We start from the raw sequence: 27115 nt of genomic DNA on the forward strand, positions 1-27115 counted from the left end.
ATGAACAGCACCGTGGGGTGAGTTTAGGTGGGGTAGTCTCAGCTGTGTGCATCTGGCCCAGGGAAGAGGTGAGTGGAGTTCAGACTGAGAGTCGGCCCACCTGAGGCTTGTTTCAGTCAGAACCTGATGGGCTGAGGGTGGAAATCCCCCCAAACGCTGCCCTCATTGGCCAAGGCTTTAAATTTAGAGCAAGTGGGAGGAGAGAAAGGAGACTGAACGTGGCTCAGCCAGGTGAGATGGAGATCCATTTGCCTGAAGTGCCCCTTGAGGGAATCTTCAGCTATCTGGACGGCTTCAGCTTGCTCCAGGCTGCCCAAGTGAACAAGGTAAAGACTCTCACGGTCCCCTTCTCACGGTCCTCTGCTGTCTAATTGACCAGCTCCTTGCCGGCACTCCTCCACTTGTATGTTCCTACGTGAGGCCCTTTTGGTCTTTCATCCTCAGCCGTGGAGTCTCGGCTCCTCCAGCCTCACACCACACAGCCTTCCTTCATCCCTGCCTACATTTACCTTATTCAAACCTATCCATCCAGCGCAGACACACTAGCATTTCTGGGCCAGAGTCACTTTTCTTGACCAAGGGGAACACCAATCTGCAGAGTATCACAGTGGTACATGAGGGTATGGGTTAGCACCATGCACTCTGAGATCATCAAATTCTGTGAAATAGGCCATTTGTGGTAATGTATGCTTGTGATCTAAGCACTTGTAAAGTAGAAGCAAGGGAATCAGTATTGCAAGGTTATAGTGAGGTTATATGAGGCTAGCCTGTGCTACATGAGGCCTTACCTCAAAAGAGTAACAACATCAATAAAATTCTGCTAAATGAAAATGACAAGCTGATAGATGTGAGTTGTGCTGCCCAAGTTGTATTTGAGGCTCCCATTTGAAGCCTGTGGAAATGGAAGCCTCAAATACAAGAGCTCCTTCCTCTGCCCTCTCACAGGATGGCAGCTTCCCTGCATCAGCAGGAATAGGTCTCTCAGGCTAGCTGGGTCTTGAGAGCTGGGGTTGTGCTTGATGAACCTGTTGGGTCCAGCCCAGAACAAATGAGAGCAAGGAGAAGCCCGTTTTGAGTATTGCTTGCTGGCTTGACTCCTTTCTCTCCCATAGAGCTGGAATGTGGTCGCAGACAGGGAGAGCCTGTGGAGGTAAGGAAAGGGGCAGGGTGAGGAGGGAAGGGCAGGGCGGGCCATCTCATTGTGCACCTGCACCTGTGGTGTGGGGATGCACCCGGGAAGGTCCGCCTGAGGAAAGGTTCTTGCAAACAGTGGCTGAGAGCGAACTGAGGAGGAGGTGAACTGACAGGTCAGCCTGATGGGTCTGTGACTTCCTTGCAGGAGGCTGTGTCTGAGGAAATGGTACTTTGGTGACATCACCCGGGAGCACCTGTGCAAACAGCTGTGGCAGCAGCTGGGCACGCAGACCTGGAAGCAGTTCTTCCTCCGCCGAACAAGGCAAGAACGCTGCATGCAATGGGCTCGGCCAGAAGACTTCATCTACAGAGAAATAGCTGGGGACTACGGTATGGAGCCCAGAGCAGGAGATGCCTACTGTTTTCCCCCTTGTATACAGTCCTGTGTTCTTATTGAATGAAGGGATGGGAAATTAAAATTTAAAGGCTCTATTTACTGTGGAAGCCATGGATCTGACCCTGATTCTCCTCCATGCTCTGCTGAATGGAGGAACCCATGAGATCTCTTCACAGCATAAAGCACTCTTTCCCAACTCTTCCTGTAATAGGAACATGGGAAAATTTTATTGAGGAAATTCCTAAATAGCATAGGCTCTAAGATTTAATTTATCCCAAAATTTCCTTTAATAATTTGAACAGTTTCTCATGAGGATATCCTTTTCTAAAAATGTTATTATTATCATTATTATAGTTGTGTGTTGGAGATGTGTGTTATGTTAGTGTGAGGACAGGCACAAGCATGCCATAGCATGTGTCAGGGAGACAGAGGACACCTTGGTGGAATTGATTCTCCTAACAGAAACATTCTTGCATCGTTTCTTCCAGAGGAAGGGTGTCATGAATCCCAAAATGGCCATGAACTCCCCATGTAGCAACCTTACGGAGTCTAGGAGTTCACCCTAGGGCCCCATGCTAAGCAAACACTCTCCCACCTGAGCTTGGCCTTATCCCTCTAAATCCATTTTACAGCTATAGAAACAGATTAAAGGGGGAAAACCATGCCCAACCACATAGCCAAGCTACAGCTACATGGCTGACTCTCCATCCTGCCCACAGTTGTTATCTAGACCCTTCTACAGGGGACATGAAAGATAAAACATTTATTTCATTTCAATCACCCCTCAAATATCTAGTAACTATGAATTGTTGGAGTTTCTTTGCAGGAGACTTTAGACATGTAAAATATCTCTCAGGAAGTGGCCTCACCATGGATGGACAAGGGAAGTCAATCCTTTGCACGGTGTCTGACAAGGGCACGCTTTCTACCTGGGATGTGCAAGAGGTAAGTACCAGAAGTTCCAGGAACCTCTGTCCATCCTGTGAGATGTGAAAGAGCAGTGAGAGGGAAAGGATGCTTGGGATCAGTAAAAGAAGCAAAGTTTCAAAACAGGTGAAACTGTCATTAGTGACTTTTCCACTTAGACTCTAGACATGGAATTTGCTTTTAATATAGTAATTAACACAGTAATCATACAAAACCATGGGATTGACTGTGATACTTTCATAAAGGTCTCTAGCTCCATCCATTTCCTGCAGATTGCCTGGTTGCATCTGCCCTTATGACTGACCACATTCCCCCACTGTGTATACACCATGTTTTCTTTGTCCATTCACCTGCTGATTCTATACATTCGCTGTTGTGAACAGAGCGTGGATAAATATGAGTATGCAGTTACCTCTTTTTTAATATTGTATTTATTTTTATTTTTTAATGTATGTGAGTTGCCTGCATGTATGTAAGTGCACCATGTTGTGCAGTGCCTACAGAGGTCAGAATTGGGCTTCAGATCCCCTGGAACTGGAGTTCTGGGCAGTTGTTAGCCATCATGTGGGTGCTGGGAATGGAACCCAGACCCTCTACAAGAGCACCCAGTGCTTTAAACTGCTGAGCCATCTCTCCAGCCGCCAGTTATCACTTCTTATATTGTCATTATTTCCTTAAGAAATACACCGAGGAGGGTATAGCTGGGTACAGGATAGCTCTATTTTTAGCTTTTGGGGGCATCTCATAGTGATTTCCATAGTGGCTATACCTGTCTATATTCCCAATAAAGTTTGTGAGCATTCTATCTCCACATCGTCAACCATATTTATTTTGTTTTCTGCCTTTTTTGTTTATACCCATTCTAACCAAAGTGAGGTAGCATTACATTGTCCAATTGTTTTGTTTTTCCCTAGTGGTTAATGATTTGAGCATGCTTCATGTATTAATCGGTCACTAATTTTCTTCTTTTTTAGAAGTATCTATTGAGACATTTGCCCATTATTAATTGATTACTTGGTTTTTGTTTGGCTTTTGGGGGGTTTTTTGTTGTTGTTGTTTTGTTTTTTGTGAGATAGATTCTTATGTCACCCTGGCTGGTATCAAACTTGCTATATAACTGAGAATGACCTTCAATTCCTGATCCTCTCACGTCCACATCCTTAACATTGGGATTAAAGGCATATGCCACCAGCCCTGGCTGGTTGTTGTGAGTTCTTCATGTACTCTAGAATGAGCCCTCAGTCAGGTAAAGAGCCAGCACACACACACGTTCTCCATTTTATCGGCTCATCTCTCCACTCTGTTCCTTGTTTCCCCTGCTGTGTGGAACCTTTCAGTGTGATGGAATCCCCACTTGCCAGTTTTTTTTTTTGCTTCCATACCTCTGGAATTCTATCTGGGAAGTCACTCCTGAGCCAATATCCTGCAGTATTTCCCCCACGTTTCCTATATCCTTTCAGAGCTTCAGGTCTTACATTAAGGTCCAATATCATTTGTACGTGATTTTTTTACATGGTGAAGAAGAAGTTACAGCCTTCCACATTTTGATAATTCAGTTTCCCATCTCATTTGTCTATAGATGCCTTGAGTTATTTCTGGGTTTCCTGTTACATTACAATGGACTATGTATCTGATTTTACGTCAGTGAAAACAGGAGGCATGTCTTGAAATCAGGTGTGATGTCTCCAGTTCTGTGCTTTTCACACAACATTGCTTTGAAGAGTGAGAGTCTTTTGTGTTTCTTGGGGTGACACTCTTCCTGGGCAGACATGAACCAATGTCTGCTCACTTCAGATAGGTAACCAATGACAGACCACGGTAAGGATGCTCCCAAAGTCCACCTTGGCAAACCAGTGTGTTTTTATTGGGGTTACTCACAGGAGTGTGTCAGGTTATTTACAGGAACAGGAATGGCCCAAAAGGAGCTGCAACACTAGACCCCACCCCAACATAGGGGCTGGCACATGGCAGCTGGAAACCTGGAGCCTACTGTATAATTTGAAGGAAATGCAACTGTCAGTGACTCTTCCAGACCCTGGGCTGGCCTGTTTTCCAGGCAGCTTGGCTGATCTGTCTCTCAGCAATCCTTCCTATTTATAGAACCTGGGGAAAGGGTGGTGTAGTGCATCTGGTCAGTTTCAGGGACTTTCTGAGGCTTGAGATATTTACTTGCAGAGTTTTAAGGAGCCTCCGTCTTGAACTTTCTGAGTCGTGCATTTCTCTGCAGACTCACATTTGACCTCTCTTTAGAACATTCTCAGTCTTAATGAATTTTCTTCCAAGGTGGAATGCTTTTTTTTCTTTTTTTTAAATTAAATTTTGTTGTATTTTATACAGAATATTTCAAACAATCTGAATTATCTTTATAGCCCTGTCCCCACCAGCACCCTCCTGTAACCCCACACACACGCACACTGAAACCCATATGCTCTGACCTGGGTATTAAGGCCCACTGTGTCAATTCAGTGTCCCCAGACATTCCCCAGTGCAAGTCAATTCACTTGCAGGTTAGTCAAATCCCTCTCCAATATCTATCCAAACACCTATCATATTCTTTTTTTAACAGAGCATAGGGTGGGGGGTTATTTACAGAGGAGTTGGGTGCCCCCCATTTACAGCTGTACTGGAAAGTCCACACTCAAATATGGATCTTGTGACTTTCCGACAGCAGCAGAAAATGGAGCAAGAGTTGCCTCCTGGCATTCTAGGCTTGTATGTCCTTAGCCCCTCCCCCACATGCAGCTAAGGTCAACTGACTGAGTGGGATTGAGTGGGAGAAGTAACCGACTCCCCCTCCACTCTTTGATGAGCATGGGAAGGAGGTGTGACTATGGCTTACCAGCATAGTGGTCAGAGTACACTTCCAGTTAACACTCAACCCCTTCCTCCGGCTCTTACATTTTTCCCATCAACCTCTTCCTCAAAAGTCCCTGAGCCTTGGAGGGGGTGGTAGGTGTGGGATGATCTTCTTCCTATTGTGGCAAGACACTGAGCTTTCGGGTCTCTGCATCATCAGTTTTCCGTGGGCTGCTGGCCCATTTCAGTGGGAAGATGGAATGCTTTTTAATTTGGAGAAAATTTCTCCACTACAGTTTCCATATAATTTTTAGGATTGCATTTTTAATTCTCTGAAAAATGTCCTTGATATTTTGCTGGGTATTGGATCATATCTGGAGAGCACTTTGGGTAGTGTGAACATTTGAACAATATAAATGTTTTTCAATCCATACACATGTTCTAGTGTCTTCAGTTTCTTCAGTGTTTTCTCATTTTGATTGTAAAGGCCTGTGTGTGTGTGTGTGTGTGTGTGTGTGTGTGTGTGTGTGGTGTATGTGTGTGGCGTATGTGTGTAGTGCATGTGAGTCTCTGGATGTGCAGATTCCAGAAGAGGATATAGGTGTCTTCCTCTGCTGCTGTCTACCTTCCTGCCTGGAGAGAGATGACAGAATCTCTCACAAAACCAAAAGCTTGCCTTTTCTAATCACAGCAAGTTCTTGAGATCTGCCTGTCTCTTTTTCCATTGGGGTAACAGACAAATGCAGCCACGCTCAGCTTTTTATTTGTATGCTAGGGATTTGAGCTCAGGTCTTAACAGATGTAAAAAAAAAAAGCCCTTTACCCACTGAGCCATCTTTCCAGCCCCCATTGTAAAGGCTTTTCATTTTCTTAAATTTATTCTTAGGGGTTTGGGTGTATTTGATTATTTTTACCCTCATGGTTCCTTTCTTGGCTTATTCATTATTGACGTATGGAAAAGCTACAGATTCTGCATGATAATTTTTCATCCTGCTAATTAATGGAATTTGTTGATTAGTTCTAACAGTCTTTACATGTTTCTAAGTACAGAATCAAATCATCTGTACCAAAGACAGTTTGATCTTTCATTCCTGTTTACATGTGTTCTTGTTCTTTCTCTTGCCTACTTGCTCTAGCTAAGATGTCTAATAATCTATTGAATAAGAGCAGTGAGAGTGGACACCCTGATCTTGTTCCTGATCTTAGAGGAGTGTGTATAGTTTCCCCGACTCAGTGATGTTAGGCACAGCTTTGTCAAATTTGGCCTTTATTATGCTGATGCTGATCCTTCTATACCTAATGTGCTCAGGGCTTTTATCATGAAGGGATATTGAACTTTTCACATGTTTTTATGCATTTATTTGAAGATTATATGATTTTTATTTTTCCATCTATTTACGGGACACATTGTTTATTGATTTGCATTTGTCAAACCATCTTTGTATCATGGGAATTAAAGCAACATGACACTGGTTCCTGATATTTCTAATCTGCTGTCAAATTTAATTTGCAGTTTCAGTGGCATTTTTGCATCCATGTTCCTCTGGGACATTTGTTTATACTGTTTTTTGTTTGTTTGTTTGTTTTGTTGGTTTTTGGTTGTGCCTTTGTCAGGCTTGTTTTTGTTTTGGGGGATTTTTTTTTCTTTTTTTTTGAGAGCAAACCCTACTGGTTAGCCCTGGCTGTCTTAGAATTTGCTATGTAGACCAGGCTGGCCTGGCTCTCACAGGGATCTGGCTGCCTCCACCTCCCAAGTGCTGGGATCAAAGGCCTGCGCCACCTCGCCTGGCTTCCCTTGTCAGGTTTTTCATATCCAGGTAATCATGGCTTCAGGGAATGAGTTCAGAAGGTTTTCATCCCTTTCAATTCTATGGTACAATACTGGTATTTGTTCTTTAAATTTTTGGTAAAATGTAGGGGCTGGAGAGATGGCTCAGCGGCAAAGAACACTGTTCTTGCAGAAGACCCGGGTTCGAATACCCACATGGCAGCTAACAACTGTCCTAACTCCAGTTCCAGGGTATCCGCCAGCCTCTTCTGTCCTCCTCAGGCATTGCACAACAACGGGTGCACTTACCTACATGCAGGCATAGCACTCATATACATAAAATAAAAATAATAGATAAAATATTTGTTTAAAATTTTTTGGTAAAATGTAATTGCGAAACCATCTAGTGCTAGATTTATTTTTTTTTTTTGGAAGACTATTTTTAGGAGGAGAGTGTCTTGCTCTTGTTATTTTTTAAGTATTTGATGATCTTCACCCCATAACCCTGTCTTACATCTTCCCATTCTGGATGCTTTCCTTCCTCTACCCATCAGGTCCCTTCCCCTGTCATGTTTTTTATATGTGTTTTTATTAGCTTTTATTAATTATACATTGTAGTGTGTTTCATGGGGCTGAAGAGATGCTCAGCAGTTAAGAACACTTGCTGTTATTGCAGAGGACCCAGATTCAATTCCCAGAACCCATATGGCAGCTAACAACTGTTCATAACTCCATTTCCAGGGGATCCACACCCTCTTCTGCTCTCTTCGGGCATTGCACATATGTGGTGCACTTACATGCATGCAGACAACAAACACATACATATAAAATAAAAATAATAAATAAAATGGTAAAAAATGTGTTTTATGATATTTCGTACATGTACTTAATGCATTTCCATCATACTCACCCTTTTTTTTCTTTTGTCTCCTTGTACTGTATTTCATGTCTTTTTTCTCCCTTTTTCCTTTTCTGGAGGGAAGGGTAAGAGGTGTCATTAGTGTGGTATACAAGAGCCTGGGTTGGATTTAATACAGAGGAGCACATGTGAACTTTAGCTCTGGATATGCCACTGCATGACGGGGTGTGGACAGGCCAGTGCTACTTTCTTTGAGAGAGGGGTTCACTATGTACCCCAAGCTGCCCTAAAACTCACAATGTAGACCAGGTTGCCCTTGAACTCAGAGGTCTGCCTGCCTCTACCTCCCAAGTGCTAGAATTAAAGGCCTGCGTTACCACATCTGGCTGCAGGCCCACTCTTGAAGAGATCCTGGATCGTCACAGCTGTTGCAAGTTCAACAGAGTGTAGCCCTGTCTTGCCTAGATGACAGTGTTCCACACCAACCCCCTTTCACTGGCTCTTTCATTCTTTCCACCCTACTTCCTCAATGTTCCTGAGCCTTGTGGGAAGGGATGGTACTGATGTCCCACTTCCTGCTGTCATTCCACAGCCCTTATGCTCTGTATTTGCCCATTTATAAATCTCTGCAGTCACTGCTGACCACTGCAGAAAAGAAGCTTCCCTGGCCAAAGCTGAGAAGAGCACTATTCTGGGGTCATAAACGTAGTTAATTTGAAGACAGTTTAATAAGAACATCATCAGAGGCTGGAGAGATGGCTCAGCAGTTAAGATCACTGATTGCTCTTGCAGATAACCCAGGTTCACTTCCCAGCACCCAGACGGTGGCTGACAACTGTCCTTAACTCCAGTTCCAGGAGAATCTGACAACCCTCTTCTGACCACCGTAGGCATTGCATGACACAGGTGTACTTACATACATGCAGGCAATACACTCATACACATAAAATAAAAATAATAAATAAAAATTTTAAATAACATGTCTGTTTGTCAAACCACAGCAGACCACCGTGCCCACTTCACATTTACACTGGGGCCAGGACCTGAACTTTGGTTCTCACATTCTATTGGCAAGTACTTCCCTGCAGAACCATCTCCTAGTCTAAGATTTTTTTTCTGCCGCTCCAGTCTCACTGCTTGTAATAGAGCTATTTAAATAGTTATCTTGCCTTAATTTTGGTAGCTGATATGAAAATCCATCCAGTTCTTTTATTCTCTAGTTGAATATGTTTTGTTAAGGTGTGACCTATGAGTTCCTGAATCTCATTGATGGTTGTTGTAATGGTTCTTCTCTTATTTAAGTTTATTACTTTGGATCTTCTTGTTCTTTCTTTTGGTTAGTTTGGCTAAGAATTTATCAGTCCTGTTTATCTTTCCAAAGAACAAATTTTTGATTCATTAGGCTTTTTTGTTTGCCAATCATTCATGCCTAACCCAATCTTTTTTAATAAATGACATTTATGTATCTAGTTTGTTTGTTTACTTTTGTGCATGGTCACAGGTCGGAAGGTCGGAGAACAACTTTCAAGAGTCAGTTTTCTGCTTCCACCACGTAGGTCCCAGGAATCAGATTCAGGTTGATTGAACTCAGGTGACCTAGCTTGGTGACAAGTACCTTTACCTGCTGAGCCATCTCGCTAGCCCGAGTAGTAATGTTTTATTTCTTTCTATTGATTCTGAGTTTGGCTTGTTCTTTTGTCAGGTGTGTCACCAAGTTATTTGTGTAAGGTACTTCTGTTTTCTTTGTTGATTTTCTTCTTGTTGTTGTTTGTTGAGACAGGGTCTTCCTGTGTAGCACTGGTGGTCCTAGAAATTGTGTAGACCACAGCAGCCTTGAACTCGCAGAGATCCACCTACCTCTGCCTCCCAAGTGTTAGAATTAACACTCGGCTTCTCTGATTTCTTTTTTTTTTGAATGTTTGAGTGTTTCAGCCACATGCATGTAGGTGCAGCACATGGAGGCAGTGCCCACAAAAGCTAGTTGTGAACCACCATGTGGATGATGGGAACAAACCTGGGTCCTCTGGAAGACAGTAAGTGCTCTTAGCCTCTGAGCTGGAGCCTCCTCCAGCTCCATTCTCTAATTTCTTAATGCAGGCACTTAGAGATACAAAGTTCTATAAAGGGATATAAAGGGGTTTTCATAGATTGTGTTTTCTTTTTCATTCAATTCTAGGGATTTTTAATTCCTTCTTGGTTTCTACAATGACCTGTTCATTCAGTGATGTGTTGCTTGATCTCATGAGTTTGTGCATCTTCTAGAATCCCTGTTCTTGCTGCTTCCTAGGTGTAGTCCATTATTATCAGGTAGAATATGTGGAATTATCTCAGACTATACAATGTGCATTCTACATTATTTGGATGGACTGTTCTGTCAATGTCTGGTAAGGCCATTTGATCTAGAATGTCACTTAACTCAGGTATTTCTCTGTTAATTTATGCTTGGGATGATCTCCAAATTGGTATAAGTAGGATATTGTCACCCACTACTGTTGTAGTGAGATTAATATATATTTAATCTAGTATTTGTTTTACGAAATTGAGTTGATTTGGTGCATAAATGTTTAGTATTGTAATGTCCTCTGGATGGATTGTCCCCTTCATCAGTTTGAAACAACCTTCAACTCTCTGGCTAGTTGTGCTTTGAAGTCTGTATTGTCTGACATTAGAGCAGCAACACCTGCTTGTTTCCTAGCTCCGTCTGCTTGGAACACCTTTTTCCACCCTTTCACCCTAGAGTCAGTCTTTAATGGTGAGGTTTGTCTTGAGAGACTTTTTGTTATTCAGTCATCTGTGTAATTGATCCAAAAGTTTTTTAAAGCTTTTGATTCAATTTTAGTAGGTCATCTACACTCAGAAATCGGTCCATTTCTTCCCGGCTTTACAGAGTATCCCCATGGTACTCACACCCAGGCTCATCAGCAGCATATGACAAGATGTGGTCATGACCAATGCAGGGGAACCACATAGGTGCAGTAGAAGTAAAAGATGTGAGATTTCTGTCTGCTACTGCTATCGTGTGCCTGCCTGGGAGAGGAGCTGTGCTTTCCTGGGAAGGGACCATTGTCACAGGCTTGGCTCCCCATGATTCTTTCCATTGTAGTGCCAGCCAGACATCTTATCCCCAGAGCAAAAGAGAAGAGAATATGGCATGGCCCCGGGTATCATTTGTCTGAGGACCTTCTTAGGCAGTATACCTCAGAGGTGGAAGGTGAGCTGGAGCTGTGTAGCACTGCTTGAACAGGCCCCAGAACCCCTGTAAGTGCGCAAGGACTATCTGTATTGTTAGAGACAGGAGCCCACATTTAGGTCTGATAGAGGGGCAGTGGAACCACTCAGAACACTGTTCTTCATCCTGACATGTACTGGAAGCCACACGTGACTGGTTCTGCATGTGGTTCCTGAGGGTGGTACCCACTGTTTACCTCAGCATTGTGACACCAGTTCCCTACCATGTAGCATTCCCATGGGGCTTATGTAAAAGTTACTCCTGTGTGCTCTGACTGCCTGCTGAGCCACTGCAGTAGAATGTCTGTGGGGTCCCAGACATGGGACTGTGCAGGCACTCTGACTCCAGAGCAGTCTAAAAGCAGACAGTATCTTTTTTCTCAGTATGGCTCCTGGTCACAGTACCTCATGGGCTCTCTAGGAGATGAAGTGAATTCCTTACCCCTGTGGAAGGAAGACTGGCCCACTTCTGACTGGGGTACATGGTGGCTGGTGACAGTATTACTGTTTCTATTACTATGTCCCTCCAGTTCTTTAAATTTTACAAGGTTTCCATTTTCTGCTATTGAATCCAGTGCTCTGCAGTCACTCATCTTAAGATGCAGCTATAGACTTGTTTGGGATATATTTTGTGAAGGAGGAGGTGAATGATAGATACCTCAATGCATCTCTCTTCCTTGCTGTCTGTTTTTTCAAGGACTTATATTTCTTTTTACAAAGAGATAAAAGAGCCTGTTATATAATGACAGAATGACAGTCCTCCCTTGCTGGTCATGGTTGTTGCTGTTGAAGACAGAGTCTCACACATGCTGAGTAGCATTGTCACTCACGGTACATTGAAAATGCACCCAGTGAATGGAATATTTTAGGGGTTGGGGTGTTGTGCTTTCTTTTGAGGCTTTGTTTGTTTGAGATAGAATCTCAAACTATCTCCAGCTCACTCTGTAACCGAGACCGACCTCAAACTTGTAGCAATCCTTCTGCCTCTACTTCCCAAGTGCTGGGATTACTGGCTTGAGTCACCACACCAGGCTGAGAAAGATACCTTCAAAGTCAAATTTGACTTCACCATCATGAGACCTAGAGCCAGGAGAGAAGATTGGACATAACCAAAATCTGTGTTTAGGCACTGAACTTGGGGATGATTGAGGAAAAGAGTGATTGACTCCAAGGAGAGAGTACATGAGGGGGATGTGGGCTTTTCACAGATCCCATGCATATGGAGGAGAGGCTGTGGCTAAGAAGGTGCCTCAGAGCTCAGCACTTAGGAGTACTTACTGCTCTTCCAGAAGACCAGAACTCAGTTCCCAACATCCACATCCAATGGTTTACTACTGTTTGCATCTGCAGCTCCAGGGGATCTGATGCCCTCTTCTAGTTTCATGGACACCTGCACACACTTGACATACACACACACACACACACACACACACACACACACACACGGACACAGAAACACTTTAATAAAGCATGAAAATACTTTTTAAAAGGAATTAGAGGCCTGGAGAGCTGACTCAGCAGTTAAGAGCACTGGCTGCTCTTCCCGAGGACCAGGGTTCAGTCCCAACATCCACATGGCACCTAACAACCTTCCATAATTCCAGTTCCAGAGGGTTCAATGCCCTCTTCTGGCCTCTGAGGGCATTGCATGACTCAGGAGCCCTTATTATATATACAGGCATAGCAATCATACACACTAAACATTAATAAATCACTGGAGTTAGGACTTAGAAATGGGCATTTTAATAGTCTAATATTTTCCTAGATTCACATTTACGTTTATGCTCTTCTGGTTTCCACCTGACACACCTCACAGTTTAAAGGTGCTAAAGGAAAGTCTACAAGAGAAACTACTTCATCTGTATAGTTTACAATGTAGAAGACTTGATGGTAGAGTAACAATTTTCCTGATATTGATATATTTCAGTGGGTTTCATCTCTTATAAAATGTAATGCTAGCCCCAAAGTAGCCAGGAGAGTAACTTGCTGGATGCTGCTGATAGGAAAAGGTGTCAATGATTTTAACTGAGGAAGTCTAATTTTTCTCCTAAAAATTTTTAATTACTTTTATTTATTGTGTATAAGTGTCTGCGTGCATGCGTGTGTGTGTGTGTGTGTGTGTGTGTGTGTGTTAGTACACACATGGGACAGTACAAGTGTGGAGGTCAGAGGACCACTTACAGAGTTGATTCTCTCCTTCTACCATGTGGGTCCCAGGCATTGAACTCTGGTCATCAGGCTTGGTGGCAAGCACCTTATTCGTTCAGCCACCTTGCCAGCCCTATTCTTTATGTTCTACGTAGTGAGTTCCTGCCTCTGGGCATAATGTATAGATCCTGTTTTCATGCTCACTCCCCCTAAATAATCAAGATGTTTGAATTTTTCCAGTATTCTTATTTTTTAGAAAAGGTCATGTGATATAGCTCTGACTGGCCTGAAACTTGATATGTAGACAAAGCTGGCCTCAAACATGCAGTGATCCTCCTGTGGCCTCCCTGTGCTGGGATGACAGGCATATATTTCCATACCTGGCTAAAGATGCTTAGAAGTTTCATGCTGTTTTCTTATAAACAAGAAGTGACTCCAATTTGGAAGAGGCTTCCCAATAAAGCTGTGGGATGAACACAGTGGATATGCAGAGATCCTTGAACACAATTGCTGCTCTTATTCCCTAGGGTGTTAAGATCTGGTCAAGCCCAGTCCAGGAGAGCATCATCATCAATCTGGCTACCCTCCCTGAGATGCAGCTCGCCATCACTCTAGACATGCAAAGAACCCTCAAAGTGTGGAACTGTCGAGATAGGAACTCTCTGACTACTCTAACCATCCCCCAAGGATGTTATACTTTGAAAGCTTTTGTTGCAAAGAATGTCCCATTCCTGATGGTAAGTGACCCAGAATCTGGAGTAGGTACACAGAGCAAAATGCCTACTCCCTAGGGGACCTATTGCTGTCCTGTCTCAATCAGTCATCATGCAGTCATCCTTACTGGAGAGTCAATTACAATATACCAAAGAATGTTGGCTGTAGAAACTTCCATACAACCTTGGCCTTTGACATATCTCACCTATATTTCCCCAAAATTCATCTGAAAAAAAAAAACAACTTCCTGGAGGCTGAAGAGATGGCTCAGTTGGTAAGAGTGTTTGTTGAGTAATCATGAGGACCTGAATTCTAATCCCTTGCACCAAGGTAAATAGTAAGATGTGGCTGCATGTGTCTATAAGCCCAGAGATGTAGTGCTCCCAGACAAAAGGATCCAGTGGGCTTGCTGGCAGCCAGCCTAGCTCCAGAATGAGAGATTCTGTCTTAAGGGAATAAGGTAGAACGAACAGGAGTGGACACCTGACCTCTTCCTCTGGCTCCATGTGTGCACAAGCACTCATGCCTACATATATACGTTTGAATGTACTACACACATACACACCACAGACACTTGCACTTACACACACATGAACACACATAACATTTCCTGAATTATTTCCTATCTATGTTGGGTCTTTCATGTGTTTTTTGTTGTTGAGTCCTTGAACTTGGACAGGGTCAATGGAAAGATGTGAATTTTGATAGTGTCAATGTCCCAGTGGAACCTTTAGAAAAGTCCTTTCAAAAAAGGCATTTTGTAAAATTTATTTTAAATGTTTATCTCTGTGTGTGTGTGCGTGTGTGCATGTGCATGTGTGTGTGTTTGTGTGTGTGTGTGTGTGTGTATGTGTACATATTTGAGAGCAGATACCCACTGAGTCCAGAAGGAGGCTTCATATCCCCTGGAGCTGCAGCTACAGATGGCTGTAAGCATGGTGCTAGAAAACATACTCAGGTCCTCTACACAAGTTCTGAGTCACAGAGCCATCTCTCCAGCCCTAGAAAGTCTTTTTAAATATTTTTCTTCATTTTTAGTTTATGTGTATGAGTGTTTTGCCTGCATCTATGTAAATTCACCATGTGTGCTCTATGCCTGAGGACACCAGAAGTAGGGGCTAGTTTCCCAAGAATTAGAGTTATTGCTGTTTGTTAGCCACTATGTGGGTGCTGGGAAATGAACCTGAGTCCTCTAGAACAGTAACCAGTGCTGTTAAGTGCTGAGCACCTCTCCAGTTCCCCAGTGCTAGAAAGTCTTATTCCATGGGATCATCCCAACCATCTGAGGGGCAAGCAGGGCAGAGATTTAGTTGACAATTATGTGAGTGAAGAAATGGTTCAGTATCTCAGAGCTGACAGTGCTACCTGCCTCCTTGGTACTTTAAGATTTCATGTGTTTTTTACTGATAGGTGCTGATGCTTTGATTTCAGGTGGGCGATTGTGAGGGTCACATCTACACATTTATGTTGCCCGAGTTATGGTATCTTTCTACAGTAAAAGCATTTGCATATGATGTTGAACTCCTGTACTGTTCTCCTGAAAATAAATGGGTCTTAGCATGTAACATGCGTCTATGTGTCTTCCCAAAGGTAGGTGCTGTTCTGGGAACTTCAACTTCTGGATGGGAGGGGCAAGTTAGAAAGAGTCTGAGGAGCTCCAGACCTCAAGGAGGGCCAGGCATCCTGCTCCCTGTCCTCTAAGACTCTATCACAAGCAGAAGCCCTTCCTAAAGTCAGGATACAATGCTCTGGAGACAGTCATGTCCAGTCACAAAGGCAGATGTTTATTAATGTGTTTGTGAAGGCTAGCCCAGGCAGAGAAAGGATGAAGGAGGGTGAGAGAGGTATCAAGAAGGGAGGGTTCCACTGAACATGGTGGTGCCTGCCTTTAATCTCAGCACTCATGAGGCAGGGGTAGGCAGATCTCTGTGAGGCTGAGGCCAGCCTGGTCAACACAGTGAGAATTCCAGGCCAGGTGGAGCAACAGGGAGACCCTGTCTCAAAAAACATAATGAAAAAAAAAGTGAGGAGTTGAAGAGATGTCTCAGGCTCAGCAGTTAAGAGCACTGGCTGCTCTTGTAGAAGACCCAGGTTCAGCTCCTAGCACCCACATGACAGCTAACAACTATCCATCTGTATTTCCAGTTCCAGGGGATCTGATGCCCTCTTCTGACCTCCACATCTGTACCATACGGGTGCACTTACATGCAGGCATAACACTCATACACATAAAATTAAATTAAATTAAAAAGTAAATAAATATGCATCAGCCCTGAGGAAGTCCTCGGCCTCTGAGTAGGTAATCTGCCTCATGGTACCTATACACTGGGCACCAGAGAACAAGCGGTTGAAACGGTTAAAAAAAAAAAAATGCTGGGTGTGGAAGCACAGGTCTATAATCCCACCACTGCAGGGTTGGATATCGGGATAGTGGGGAGTGAGGAGGCTAGCAGCCAGAAGACTGATCTGAGTTCAAGGCCAGCCTGGGCTACACAGTGAGACCCAGTCTCAAACCAAACAACTTCAGTCTGATGAGTCCCATGTGGCAGAATGACTATGTGACCCTGTGGTCTCCGTCAGGGATCCATTCTATCTGTGAATATTTGATGGGCAGGAATACTGACTTACGCATCAAGAGGAAGCAGTGACTGCTCAGCCCTCCCTGGGACAAAGGACAGAGCCGGCCACACAAGGATTCATTCCTAAGAACAATTGCCTGGAGTCACTCGTATGCCAGGCTGATGTCAATCTTCACCAAATCCACATGTAGTACTCTCTCCACAGGTCTATCTAATGGAGTGTTTACTGAGCCCATCAAAGTACAGCTCCCTTCTGTATGTCTCTCTCCAATTTGAGTTTTGCTACGGAGCCTACTGGACCCCAAGGACAGAAAACAGAATAATAGTGATGTGCCAGAAAGCTTCCCACAAAATCACAGAATTTATCACCTTTGATCTAGGACTGGTGAATATTGGAGGCAAAGAAGTTGTCACAGGTGGGTCTAGATACCTTAGAACTACTTGCTCAAGCCAGGCATGGGGTTGTACCTATAATCCTGGAACTCAGTTGGCCAAAGCAGGAAGATCATAAGTTTGAGACCAACTGGGGAAATATAGCAGGACCTTGTTTCAAAAAGTCTAAAAGATGGGGCTGGAGACATGTCTCAGCATATGCACACACAGTAAGAACTGATAAAATTTTAAAAACAGAAACAATAAAGAACTTTATAATTTTGGGACCAGCAAGGTTTCTCAGTGGGTAGGGACACTTACCATCAAGCCCAGCAGCCTGAGTTCAATTCCCTGGGGAGCACATGACCAAAGAAGGAAACCAACTTGTGAAAGTTGTCCTCTGGCCTCTACATGCATGCTGTGTCATATGCTCCATCACACACACACACACACACACACAAAATAAATTAATAAATGCAAAAAGTATTTCTTAAACATTGGCTCCAGCCAGGCATGGTGGTGCATGCCTTTAATCCCAGCACTTGGGAGGCAGAGGCAGGTGGATCTCTGTGAGTTCGAGGCCAGTCTGGTCTCCATGGTGAATCCAGGACAGCTGGGGCTACAGGGAGACCCTGTCTCAAAAAGACTAAAAAAAAAAAAAAAAAAAAAAACCTGGCTCCCTAGCCCACAGACACTCACATTAAGCTATAAACATATGTATATAGGTCAGTGTTTATAAAGTGAGCAGAGTGGCTCCTAGCTGGGTGTGATCCTGTGCCTATTTGATGCTCATAGTCAAGTGATCACTACACTCCACCCTGCTCCCTTGGGCAGACATGTTTCAATGGCATCATATCTAAGGGCCTAGCTTCCAATGTCCTTTCCCAATATAGGCATCTTTCCAATGTTCCAGCTGCTACTGATGGTCCACAGCATTCCTGTGTCATAGCACACCTTACCATAGTCAATGACATGGATTTGTCACAACCCTGGACTGTCTTCATTGTCCAGATAGACTGGAATCCCATGGAAGTAGAGAGTCTGTTTTCACTCAATATTGTTTTGGGGGGCTGGAGAGCTGGCCCAGCCATTAAGAGCACTGGCTGCTCTTGCAGAGGACCCAAGTTAGGTTCCCAGCACCTATATGGCAGCTAACAACCATTCTTAACTGCAGTTTCAGGGAATCCAACACCCTCTTCAGACCTCCACAGGCATTGCATAACACAGGTGTACTTAAATGCATGCAGGCAGTACACCCATACACAAAATAAAATTTAATTTTTTTTATTTTAAAAAGATTGTATGCTGATCTTGGCTGGGCGTGGTGGCACACACTTTTATTCCCAGCATTTGAGAGTCAGAGGCGGGCAGATCTCTGTAAGATCAAAGCCAGCCTGGTCTACATAGTGAGTTCCAGGCCAGCTGGGGCTACAGAGAGACCCTGTCTCAAAAAAAGAAACAAAAAAAAAAGAATAATCTTCTTACTAAATTATTCTAAAATGGTCTTCATTTTTACATGTATGTGTTTTGTATGAAAACAGCACAGCAGATTGCAAACTTCCTGATCCCAGCTCATATAAAAAACCCAAAGTTCATGGGAGTCAGTGATACAAATGTGATCGCCTTTGGGAATGGACCATCTCTGTTCCTCTACACCATTGATGGCCACCAGCTGCATCGATTTGAGGACCACCAGAGAGACATCAGGAACTTATGGGTGGTATGTGGGATGCATTCCCTCCTCCTGATATTTTTTGGTTTTAAAAACTTTATTAGTGTGTGTGTGTGCACATGCCATGATGAACATGTGGAGGCCAGTGCACAAAGCTGTGGTCTAGGTCCTCTCCTTCACCTTTACATGGGTTCCTGGGATCTAGCTCATGTCATCAGACTTGCACAGCAAGTACTTTTGCCCACTGAGCCATCACACTGGTCACGTCCCTGTGTTTTCTTGTGACCTTGACTCCTGTCCGCTCACATCTGGGTGTCCTTTGAAGGATTCTCTCCATATCCTCTCCACATCTAAGAATGGTTCTCTGCGTGTGTACATGTGGGAGGAGGGAGGCCGTCACCTCAAGAGCTGTTGTCATCTGGAAAACATGAGGAGTGTGTCACCATCCTGGTAAGCACTTTACCTTGAAGTTTTTTATTTCTATGTAAAAATGAGTGGAAGAATAATACAGCTTTTTGAGAGTCCCTATGGATACATGTGAATAAATCTATGATTTCCAGGACCACATAAAACCAGATGTGGTGGTGCATGCCTGTAATCCCAGCACTGAGAAGGTTGAAGCAGGAAAATAAGGAGTTCAAGTTCATCCTCAGTTGGCTATTGAATAAAGTCGGCCTAAGATATGTGAAACACAGCCTCGAAAAAAAAAAAAAAGATTAGTAAAGAAGGAGACAGGGTCTCCCTGTAAGCCCCAGTTGTCCTGGAACTTGCTATGTAGACCAGACTAGCCTTGAACTCAAAGAGATCCACTTGCATCTGCCTCCCAAGTGCTGGGATTAAAGGCATCTGCCTAGCAGATCTCACTGATTCTTAAATGATCTTTGACATTTGGACAGCTAGGAGTTTCCAGCACTTGTACATCAGACTTGCACAGCAAGTACTTTTACCCACTGAGCCATCACACTGGTCATGACCCTGTGTTTTCCTGTGGGTAAAAGTACTTGCTGTGCAAGTCTGGTGTGCAAGTGCTGGAAACTCCTAGCTGTCCAAATGTCAAAGATTATTTAAGAATCAGTGAAATCTGCCAGGCATGGAGGGAAGGAGGAAGAGAAGGAGGGAGGGAAGGGGGAGGAAGGGAGGAAGGAAGAAATCCACACATCCACTCTTTATTGAGGCATTGTTAGCCACTGCCTGGTGCTGGAAACACCTAGCTGTCCAAATGTTAAAGATCATTTAAGAATCAGTGAGATCTGCTGGGCATGATGGCACATGCCTTTAATCTCAGCACTTGGAAGGCAGATGCAGGCAGATCTCTCTGAGTTTGAGGCCAGCCTGGTCTACATAGCAAGTTCCAGGACAGCTGGGACTACAGGGAAACCCTGTCTCAAAAAATAAATAAATAAATAAATAAATAAATAAATAAATAAATAAATAAATAAATCGGATCACTCAGCAGGTAAGGGTATTTGCCACAAACCCTAATAATCTGATTTCCATCCCTTGGACCCACATGGTAGATGGCGAGAACTGATTCACACAGGTTGTCCTCTGACCTCCACATGCATGCCATGGCATACACATATGTGTGAAGATGCACAATTAATATAAATTTTTAACTCACTAATGTTATATATTCACACAGTGGAGTATCATGGAGCTTTTATTAATCAAAACAGAAATATCTATATGTTACTTCTAGTGTTTTTGAGGCCAAAAATAATTTTTCTTGTTTTTTATGAAATTTGATTTTTTTATTTTCTGTATATGAGTGTTTTACCTGTATCTATGTAAAGTGCACCCATGTCATGCAATGCCTGTGGAGGTCAGAACAAGTTGTCAGATCTCCTGGAACAGGAATTTACAGACAGTTGTTAGCTGCCATGTGGGTGCTTGAAATTGAACCTGGGCCCTCCAAAAGGGAAGTCAGGGCTCTTAACTGCTGAGTCATCTCTACAGCCCCAAAAATATTTTTTTAATTTGTATGTGTTTATGTATTTTGCCTGCATCTATGTGTTGTGCAGTGACTGAGGAGGTAGGAAGAGGGAGTCGGGTCCCCTGCAACTAGAGTTTAGGATGTATGTTAGCCACCATGTGGGTGTTGAGAACCAAACCTGGGTCCTCTGCATGAGTAGCCAGTATTCTTAACCAGCTTTCCAACTCCTGAGTCCAAAAATGTTTTAATTGAATATACAATGACACTGGCCTCACTCTTTCCTGCATTTTTCTCTCTGTATCATATTCTTGTTTCATTTCAAAAAATTTCAACCAATTACCCTTTCTATACTGTACAAATTTTGAGTCTTTTTTCCATCTGAATATTTCAATAAGACAGGGCCATTTTAGTCTGATGAAATACAGTTTTCTAACATGCAATTCTTTTGGACAAAAACACAAAGTTCTATAACCAGAAGCGTAGTCAAACCACAAAATGTCACCCCACTCCCCTCTGTCCCACTGCAGCCTTTCCCTTCTGTCTCCAACAACAACCAATGATCTTCTTCTGTCCTTTAAATTAGTTTATGTTTTTAATTTTTTGCATAAATGAAATGAGACTATATATCCCTTCTTGTCTGACCTCTTTTAATGAGCATGATGTCTGGGGAAGAGGGTATGTGAATGAGTGTTTTACTTGCATGCGTGTAAGTGCACCAAGTTGTGGAATGCCTGTGGAGGCCAGAAGAAGGTGAGGGATCCCTGGAACTGGAATTACAAACAGTTGTTAACTACTATGTGAATGTTGGGAACCAAACCCAGGTCCTCTGCAAGAGCTCTTTAACCACTGAGCCATCTCTCCAGCCCTCAGTGTGGTGTTTTGAGACCTGCCATGCTGTGGGCAGCAATAGTTCACTCCTCTACATGGCTGAGCAGTGTTCCAGTGTGCAGAGTTTCATAAAGGATGAGGACATTTATCCTGTTTCCAATTCAAGATTATTAGAAATAAAACTGTTATGAACAGTTGGGGTTTCTATATGTATTCACCTAAGAGTTTTTCTCAAAACTTTTTGTAGATGTTACTGTTACATGTTATTTTGAGACAGGGTCTAAAGTTGATGTCTAGATGAGGTGACTTTGAACTTCTGATCCTTCTGTCCCACAGCGCCTGCTGGGCAAGCCCTCTGAACTACATCCTCACCAACCTTAGCTGTTAGTTTTAGAATTAGCTCTGTGTCCACTTTGAATTAAGTTTTGTAAGATAAAGAATATAGGTATCACCTTAAGGTTTTATGTTTAATTTTTTTTTTACTTATTTTTGTCTTATGTGTGTGTATGTAGTGTCTCCATGTATGTAATACACCCGTGTTATGCAATGCCTGTGTAAGCCAAAAGAGGATGTTAGATCCCCTGGAACTGGAGTTAGGGATGGTTGTTAGCTGCCATGAGGGTGCTACGAACCAAACTCAGGTCCTCTGCAAGAACAACAAATGTGCTTAACTGCTGAGCCATCTCTCCAGCATCTTGTTTTGTTTGTTTGTTTTGTTTTGTTTTGTTTTTTAGAAAGGATGTGGCGCTGTAGTCCAGGCCATTCTGGAACTTACTATGTAACCCAGAACAGAACTCATAATCTTCCTGACTCAGCTTCTCAAAAACTGGGATTATATGCCTAGTCATTTTAACATACTGATCTTATCTCCTTTAAATATATACCCAGAGGTGGGGTTGCTGTGGCAGTTCTGATGTTGTATTTTGAGCAATTTCCACACTGTGATCCAAAGTGACTGCAGCAGTTTACATTGCACACTGTACAGCAGGGTACAAGATTTGTTTTTCTCCCTCACCCTTGCCGATGTTTATTCTGTTTTGTCTGTTTGACAATAGCTATTCTAACAAATGGAGGTGCTATCTTACTCTGGTTTTAATTTATATTTCCCTGGTGTGAGATATTGTACATTTTTTATTAATTTCTTGGCCATTTTTATATCTTTGGTCTTGCTGCTGCTGTTGTTGTTTAGACACGGGGTCCCATGTAGCCTAGTCTGGCCTTATACTCAATATCTGGCTGAGGCTGGCCTTGAACTCCTGATTCTCCTGTCTCCAACCTTCCAAGTGCTGGAATTGCATATATACATCACCATTTCCATTAAGAAATGTCTATTAATGACACGTGTTTATTTTCCTAATTTAGGGATATTTTGTTGTTACTATTGAGCTCTTCTGTAAATGGATACTAGTTTTCCAAACACTACTTATTGGAGAGACTATTCCTTACCTGTAGTGCTAAGAAGACTTTATCAAAAAATCAATTAGGGCCCAGCATAGCGGCACACACCTTTAATCCCAACACTTGGGATGCATCTCTGTGAGTTCAAGGCCAGCCAGGTCTACATAGTGAGCTCCAGGCTGAGGCTACAGGGAGACCCTGTCTCAAAAATAAATAAATAGAGGCTAGAGAGATGGCTCATTGGTTAAGAGCACTGGCTTGTCTTGCAAGAAGACCTGGGTTTGATTCCCAGAATCTATACAGTGTCTAACAATCATCTGTAACTCCAATTCTAGGGGATCCAATGCCCTCTTCTGTTCTCTGCAGGCATTGCACAGCATATGTGCACTTACATACATGCAGGCATAACATTCATACACATTAAATAAATAAATAAATAAAAATTAAAATTAGTAGTGTCCTTAAAAATAAAAATCTCTTTTATAAAGAGGTCTGTTATTCAGATCAGCACTGTACAGCAGTGCAGTAAAACCCCCTGACATTCTCTGCTTGACAGAGGCTACTCTCTCCTGATACCCCTGGGAGCTCTCTCTCTCTGTCTCTCTCTCTCTCGGTTTAGTTTGGTTCAGTTTTAGAGCTCTCTCTCTCTCTCTCGGTTTAGTTTGGTTCAGTTTTAGAGAGGATATCCAGTATCCCAGCCAACCTCAAATTTCTGATCCTTTTACCTGTGTCTCAGTCACTCTGGGATATTAATTTCTTGATTTTATTGATATTAACTTCTCTTTCTTCAGCATTTGAAATATGCTCTACCACTTCCTTCTAACATCTCTGATGTCTGCTGGGAAATCCATCACCATTCACATCTCTCTGTCATTCTATAGAGAAGATGTACTTTCTTTCTGAATTCAACTTATTTTCTTTGTTTAGTTTTCAGAAATTTAATTTGGTGTATCTAGTGTGAAATTTTGGAGTTCACCCTGTTTGGGTTGGATCAGCTTTGAAATCTGTAGATTTACCAATTGGGGAAGATTTTGTCCTGTTCTGGGAATTGAATCCAGGTCTTGCACACGTAGAGTATGAACTCTCCCAATGAACTCCACCCCAGCCTTGGGGAGTGTCTGCTGTGTTCTCAACATGCCTGGTGGGAAGAGGTTGGTGCCACTTCTACTCTCCTTAGAGCAAAGGAGGAGAGGAGACAGGGCTCCATCTGAGGGTGTGCAGGGCCAGGTGGGGAGCAGGAGAGGTGTGGACTTGGATTAGTGCACGACACCTAGGAGTCACTGACAGAAAAGGTAGAGGTGCTACCTCATTAATACAGAATGAAAATGATTGACATGACTATGCCCTGCCCTTTCTATGTTACCTAGTGAGTAGGGATGTGTGGGTTTTTTAGATATGTTCACTTTGAGTAGAGCATGAATATTCAAAGAATATTTTATAAATTTTTAATTGAAATCTTCTGGGGGTTTTGTTTAGTTTAGGGGGGTTTTTTTGGTCTCACTATGTAGCATAACCTCAAACTCATAAATGTTTTTCTGCCTCAGCAGGCTGTCCTCTGACTTCCACAAGCATGATGTATGTGCATGCACATACATGCACGTACTCACACACACAGACACACACACATAAATAAGTGTTAAAATTTCTTAAAACCAATTTAGGATGTGATTAAAAGATCAATCAAGAATAATGTTTGCCATCAATATCTAGCTCTATTAAATATGTATGACAATCAACATTTTAAAAAATTGGAACATTAGCAGCCCTCTTTAGGAAAATGGCTATTTACATACATATAGGTTGCTCTAAATGAATTTTGGTTAAGGGGCAAAAATAAAAGAATAATGTATATATTTTTCAGATCATATTTTAATGCCAGCAGATACACCTGCTTCCCCATTTGTTTACTGAATTTGTTTTTTCTTGGCAGGCTTGTCTACCACACAACATGCGATAATGTGAGCATAGTGCGTGTGTTGTCCAGAGTTCATGAAGCCAACGTTCTGCAGATATACACTCTGAATATGTATACTCTTCAAAAGTAATTGAATTGACTGTGTGTCCTGTTCCTTGATATAATGAGGAAAGCTCTATTTGCAAGCCCAGAATGATGATTTTAATGTCCTTAAGAGGTGATTGAAAATATCTGGGTACAAATGCTTGACTGGATAGGACTTAATATGTATAGTGGACTACATAAGATCCCTTGGGGGAGCAGACATGGATGGGGAAGGGGTCTACATTTGATTTGTTGTATGAAATGTATGAAAGCTCAATAAAAAAAAATTTTTTTTAAGTGATGAGGGAACCGAGTATAGTGGTACATGCCTTTAATCCCAGAACTTGGAAGGCAGGGGCAGGGGGACCTCTGTGAGAGTGAATCCAGCCTGTTCTACATAGTGAATTCCAGATGAGCTAGGGCTACAGGAAGACTCTGTCTCAATATAGAACTCCACAACTGCTCATACACAGAGAATAAGTGTCTAAGAGGTGCCCAGCCCTAAGTGACACATCCACAATGGAACCTCTATACCTAAGACTCATGGAACATAATGGGAGAGAGAGAATACTAATGCGTCTCTCAACTCTCACCAATGAAGCCTTCTCATGCAACAGAGCACAATGCACACAGAAGGCCACAACTGGCCAAAGTGTAGAAAATAAGAGACTACAGAGAGTGTGTCCCTGGATAGGACTCCTATATTAAACCTCACCCACTCATGACTCAGAGACCATTGTAGAAGAGGGGGCCAAATGATTATAAGAGCCAGGGTTGGTACATGGTCATAAGGAAACAATCTTCCAGTACTCTGGGAACTTGTTCAGTAATGGTGTCAGTATGCACAAGACCCATGCAAACTCAGACAAAAACCCAGCATAGAACTGGGGAAATGGGCAGCAGGCCCCAACCTTAAAGAACTTCTGGCAGCTGATTACTTACTGCTGGGTGAGGGAGAGTTGATCTTCTTTAAGGGAGAGACTCCAGATAGGCTGACTAAAGACTAGACACCACATCTGTCTGCAGCTACCTTTTCAAACTCCAAAATTTATTGAGTAATATTCAAGGTAAAATATTCCAACAATAAGAATGAATAAGCAGCCAGGCATGGTGGCACATGCCTTTAATCCCAGCACTCAGGAGGCAGAGGCAGGTGGATCTCTGTGAGTTCAAGGCCAGCCTAGTCTACATAGTGAGTTCCAGGACAGTTGTGGCTACAGGGAGACCCTGTCTCAAAAAGACCACACCAAAAAAAAAAAAAGAGTAAGCATGACATTGAATTTTGTACATTTACTTTCAGTATATTATAAATATTTCTGTATGAGGTAAGGCACCAATTTTGAATTGTTTCATTTTTGAATCTGTAAATCAAATGCATGCATTGATCCAGATGTGATAATTTAATGTCTTGGGGATATTTCCATGGACACCTACTTAACTTGGTAGCCAACCAAGATTTCTAACATCTTCCCCCACATCCCTCACTTTCCTCACTAGATATCACCAAAATCTGCCTGCTGAAGTGATAGCTTTGCCTTCAAATCTCTCTGAGTTTTAGTTCTCTGTGAGGAGGCTTTTGTGTGGCTGTGCACCATGTCTGTTTCTCCACCAGGAATGGCCCAGCACTGTCTTGCCACCATTCTGCTGCCAGGCTTTCCATAATGGCATTAAATATCCTTTTTATCATTTATTTTTATCATGTGTATCAGTAAGTGTACCTGTGTCATGCAAGTCTTATGGATGCCGGAAAATGGCATCAAATCCTGTGGAACTGGAGTTAAGAAAAAGTTGTTAGCTGTTAGCCGCCATGTGAGTGCTGGAAACCAGGGTCCTCCACAAGAGCTCCTAGTGCTCTTAACCACTAAGCCAACTCTCCAGACCCCATGTTAACTTTTTAAGTGAAAGGCTTTTATTAATTGCTGTGTGAGTGTGTGTGTGTGTGTTGCATGCTTGTGTGTACGCACCCATGTGTGTACAAGTACACATTCCTTTCCACAGATTCGATGCCAGAGGAGACCGTGTGGTTTGCTCTATCACTCTCCACCTTATTCCTTTGAGGCAGGGTCTCTTCCTGGACCTGGAGCTTCAGTTTTTCAGCAGGTTGTCAGCCAGCAAGCCCCAGGAATCCTCCTGTCTCTGCTCTCCTCAGTGCTGGGGTTGCAGGGTGTGTGGGACTTCACCCACAGTTTACAAGGATACTGCGATCCACACTTGGGGCTTCATGGTTAAACAAGAGCTTTTACTGACGGAGCCATCTTCCAGCCATTACAGTGACTAAAAGTGACTTCATAGTGTTTTACATCAGCACTTAGTTGGAAACTTACACCTTCACTTTTTCTTTGCTTATTGTTGTGCAGATTTAA

The 27115-nt window shown here is 42.9% G+C and overlaps 1 protein-coding gene across 1 annotated transcript; it reads left to right on the forward strand.

The window, feature by feature from the left end:
• Positions 1-236: 236 nt before the first annotated feature.
• Positions 237-27115, forward strand: LOC103750246 (F-box/WD repeat-containing protein 12-like). Its single transcript, XM_017803191.1, has 9 exons — positions 237-326; positions 1113-1150; positions 1340-1524; positions 2358-2476; positions 13785-13994; positions 15403-15561; positions 16828-16966; positions 18464-18642; positions 27110-27115. The coding sequence occupies exons 1-9, from the start codon at positions 237-239 to the stop codon at positions 27113-27115; spliced, it is 1125 nt and encodes a 374-aa protein (XP_017658680.1).

The sequence above is a fragment of the Nannospalax galili genome, unplaced genomic scaffold (assembly GCF_000622305.1).
Source record: "Nannospalax galili isolate Female #2095 unplaced genomic scaffold, S.galili_v1.0 scaffold786, whole genome shotgun sequence".
Taxonomy (NCBI): domain Eukaryota; kingdom Metazoa; phylum Chordata; class Mammalia; order Rodentia; family Spalacidae; genus Nannospalax; species Nannospalax galili.

Bases quoted from the DNA above. Each gene is read 5' to 3' on its own strand.
- LOC103750246 (XM_017803191.1), top strand. From the start codon at position 237: ATGGAGATCCATTTGCCTGAAGTGCCCCTTGAGGGAATCTTCAGCTAT. The intron at 1,151-1,339 runs GTAAGGAAAGGG...ACTTCCTTGCAG, and splicing joins GACAGGGAGAGCCTGTGGAG to GAGGCTGTGTCTGAGGAAAT. The intron at 15,562-16,827 runs GTAGGTGCTGTT...CTCCAATTTGAG, and splicing joins GTCTATGTGTCTTCCCAAAG to TTTTGCTACGGAGCCTACTG.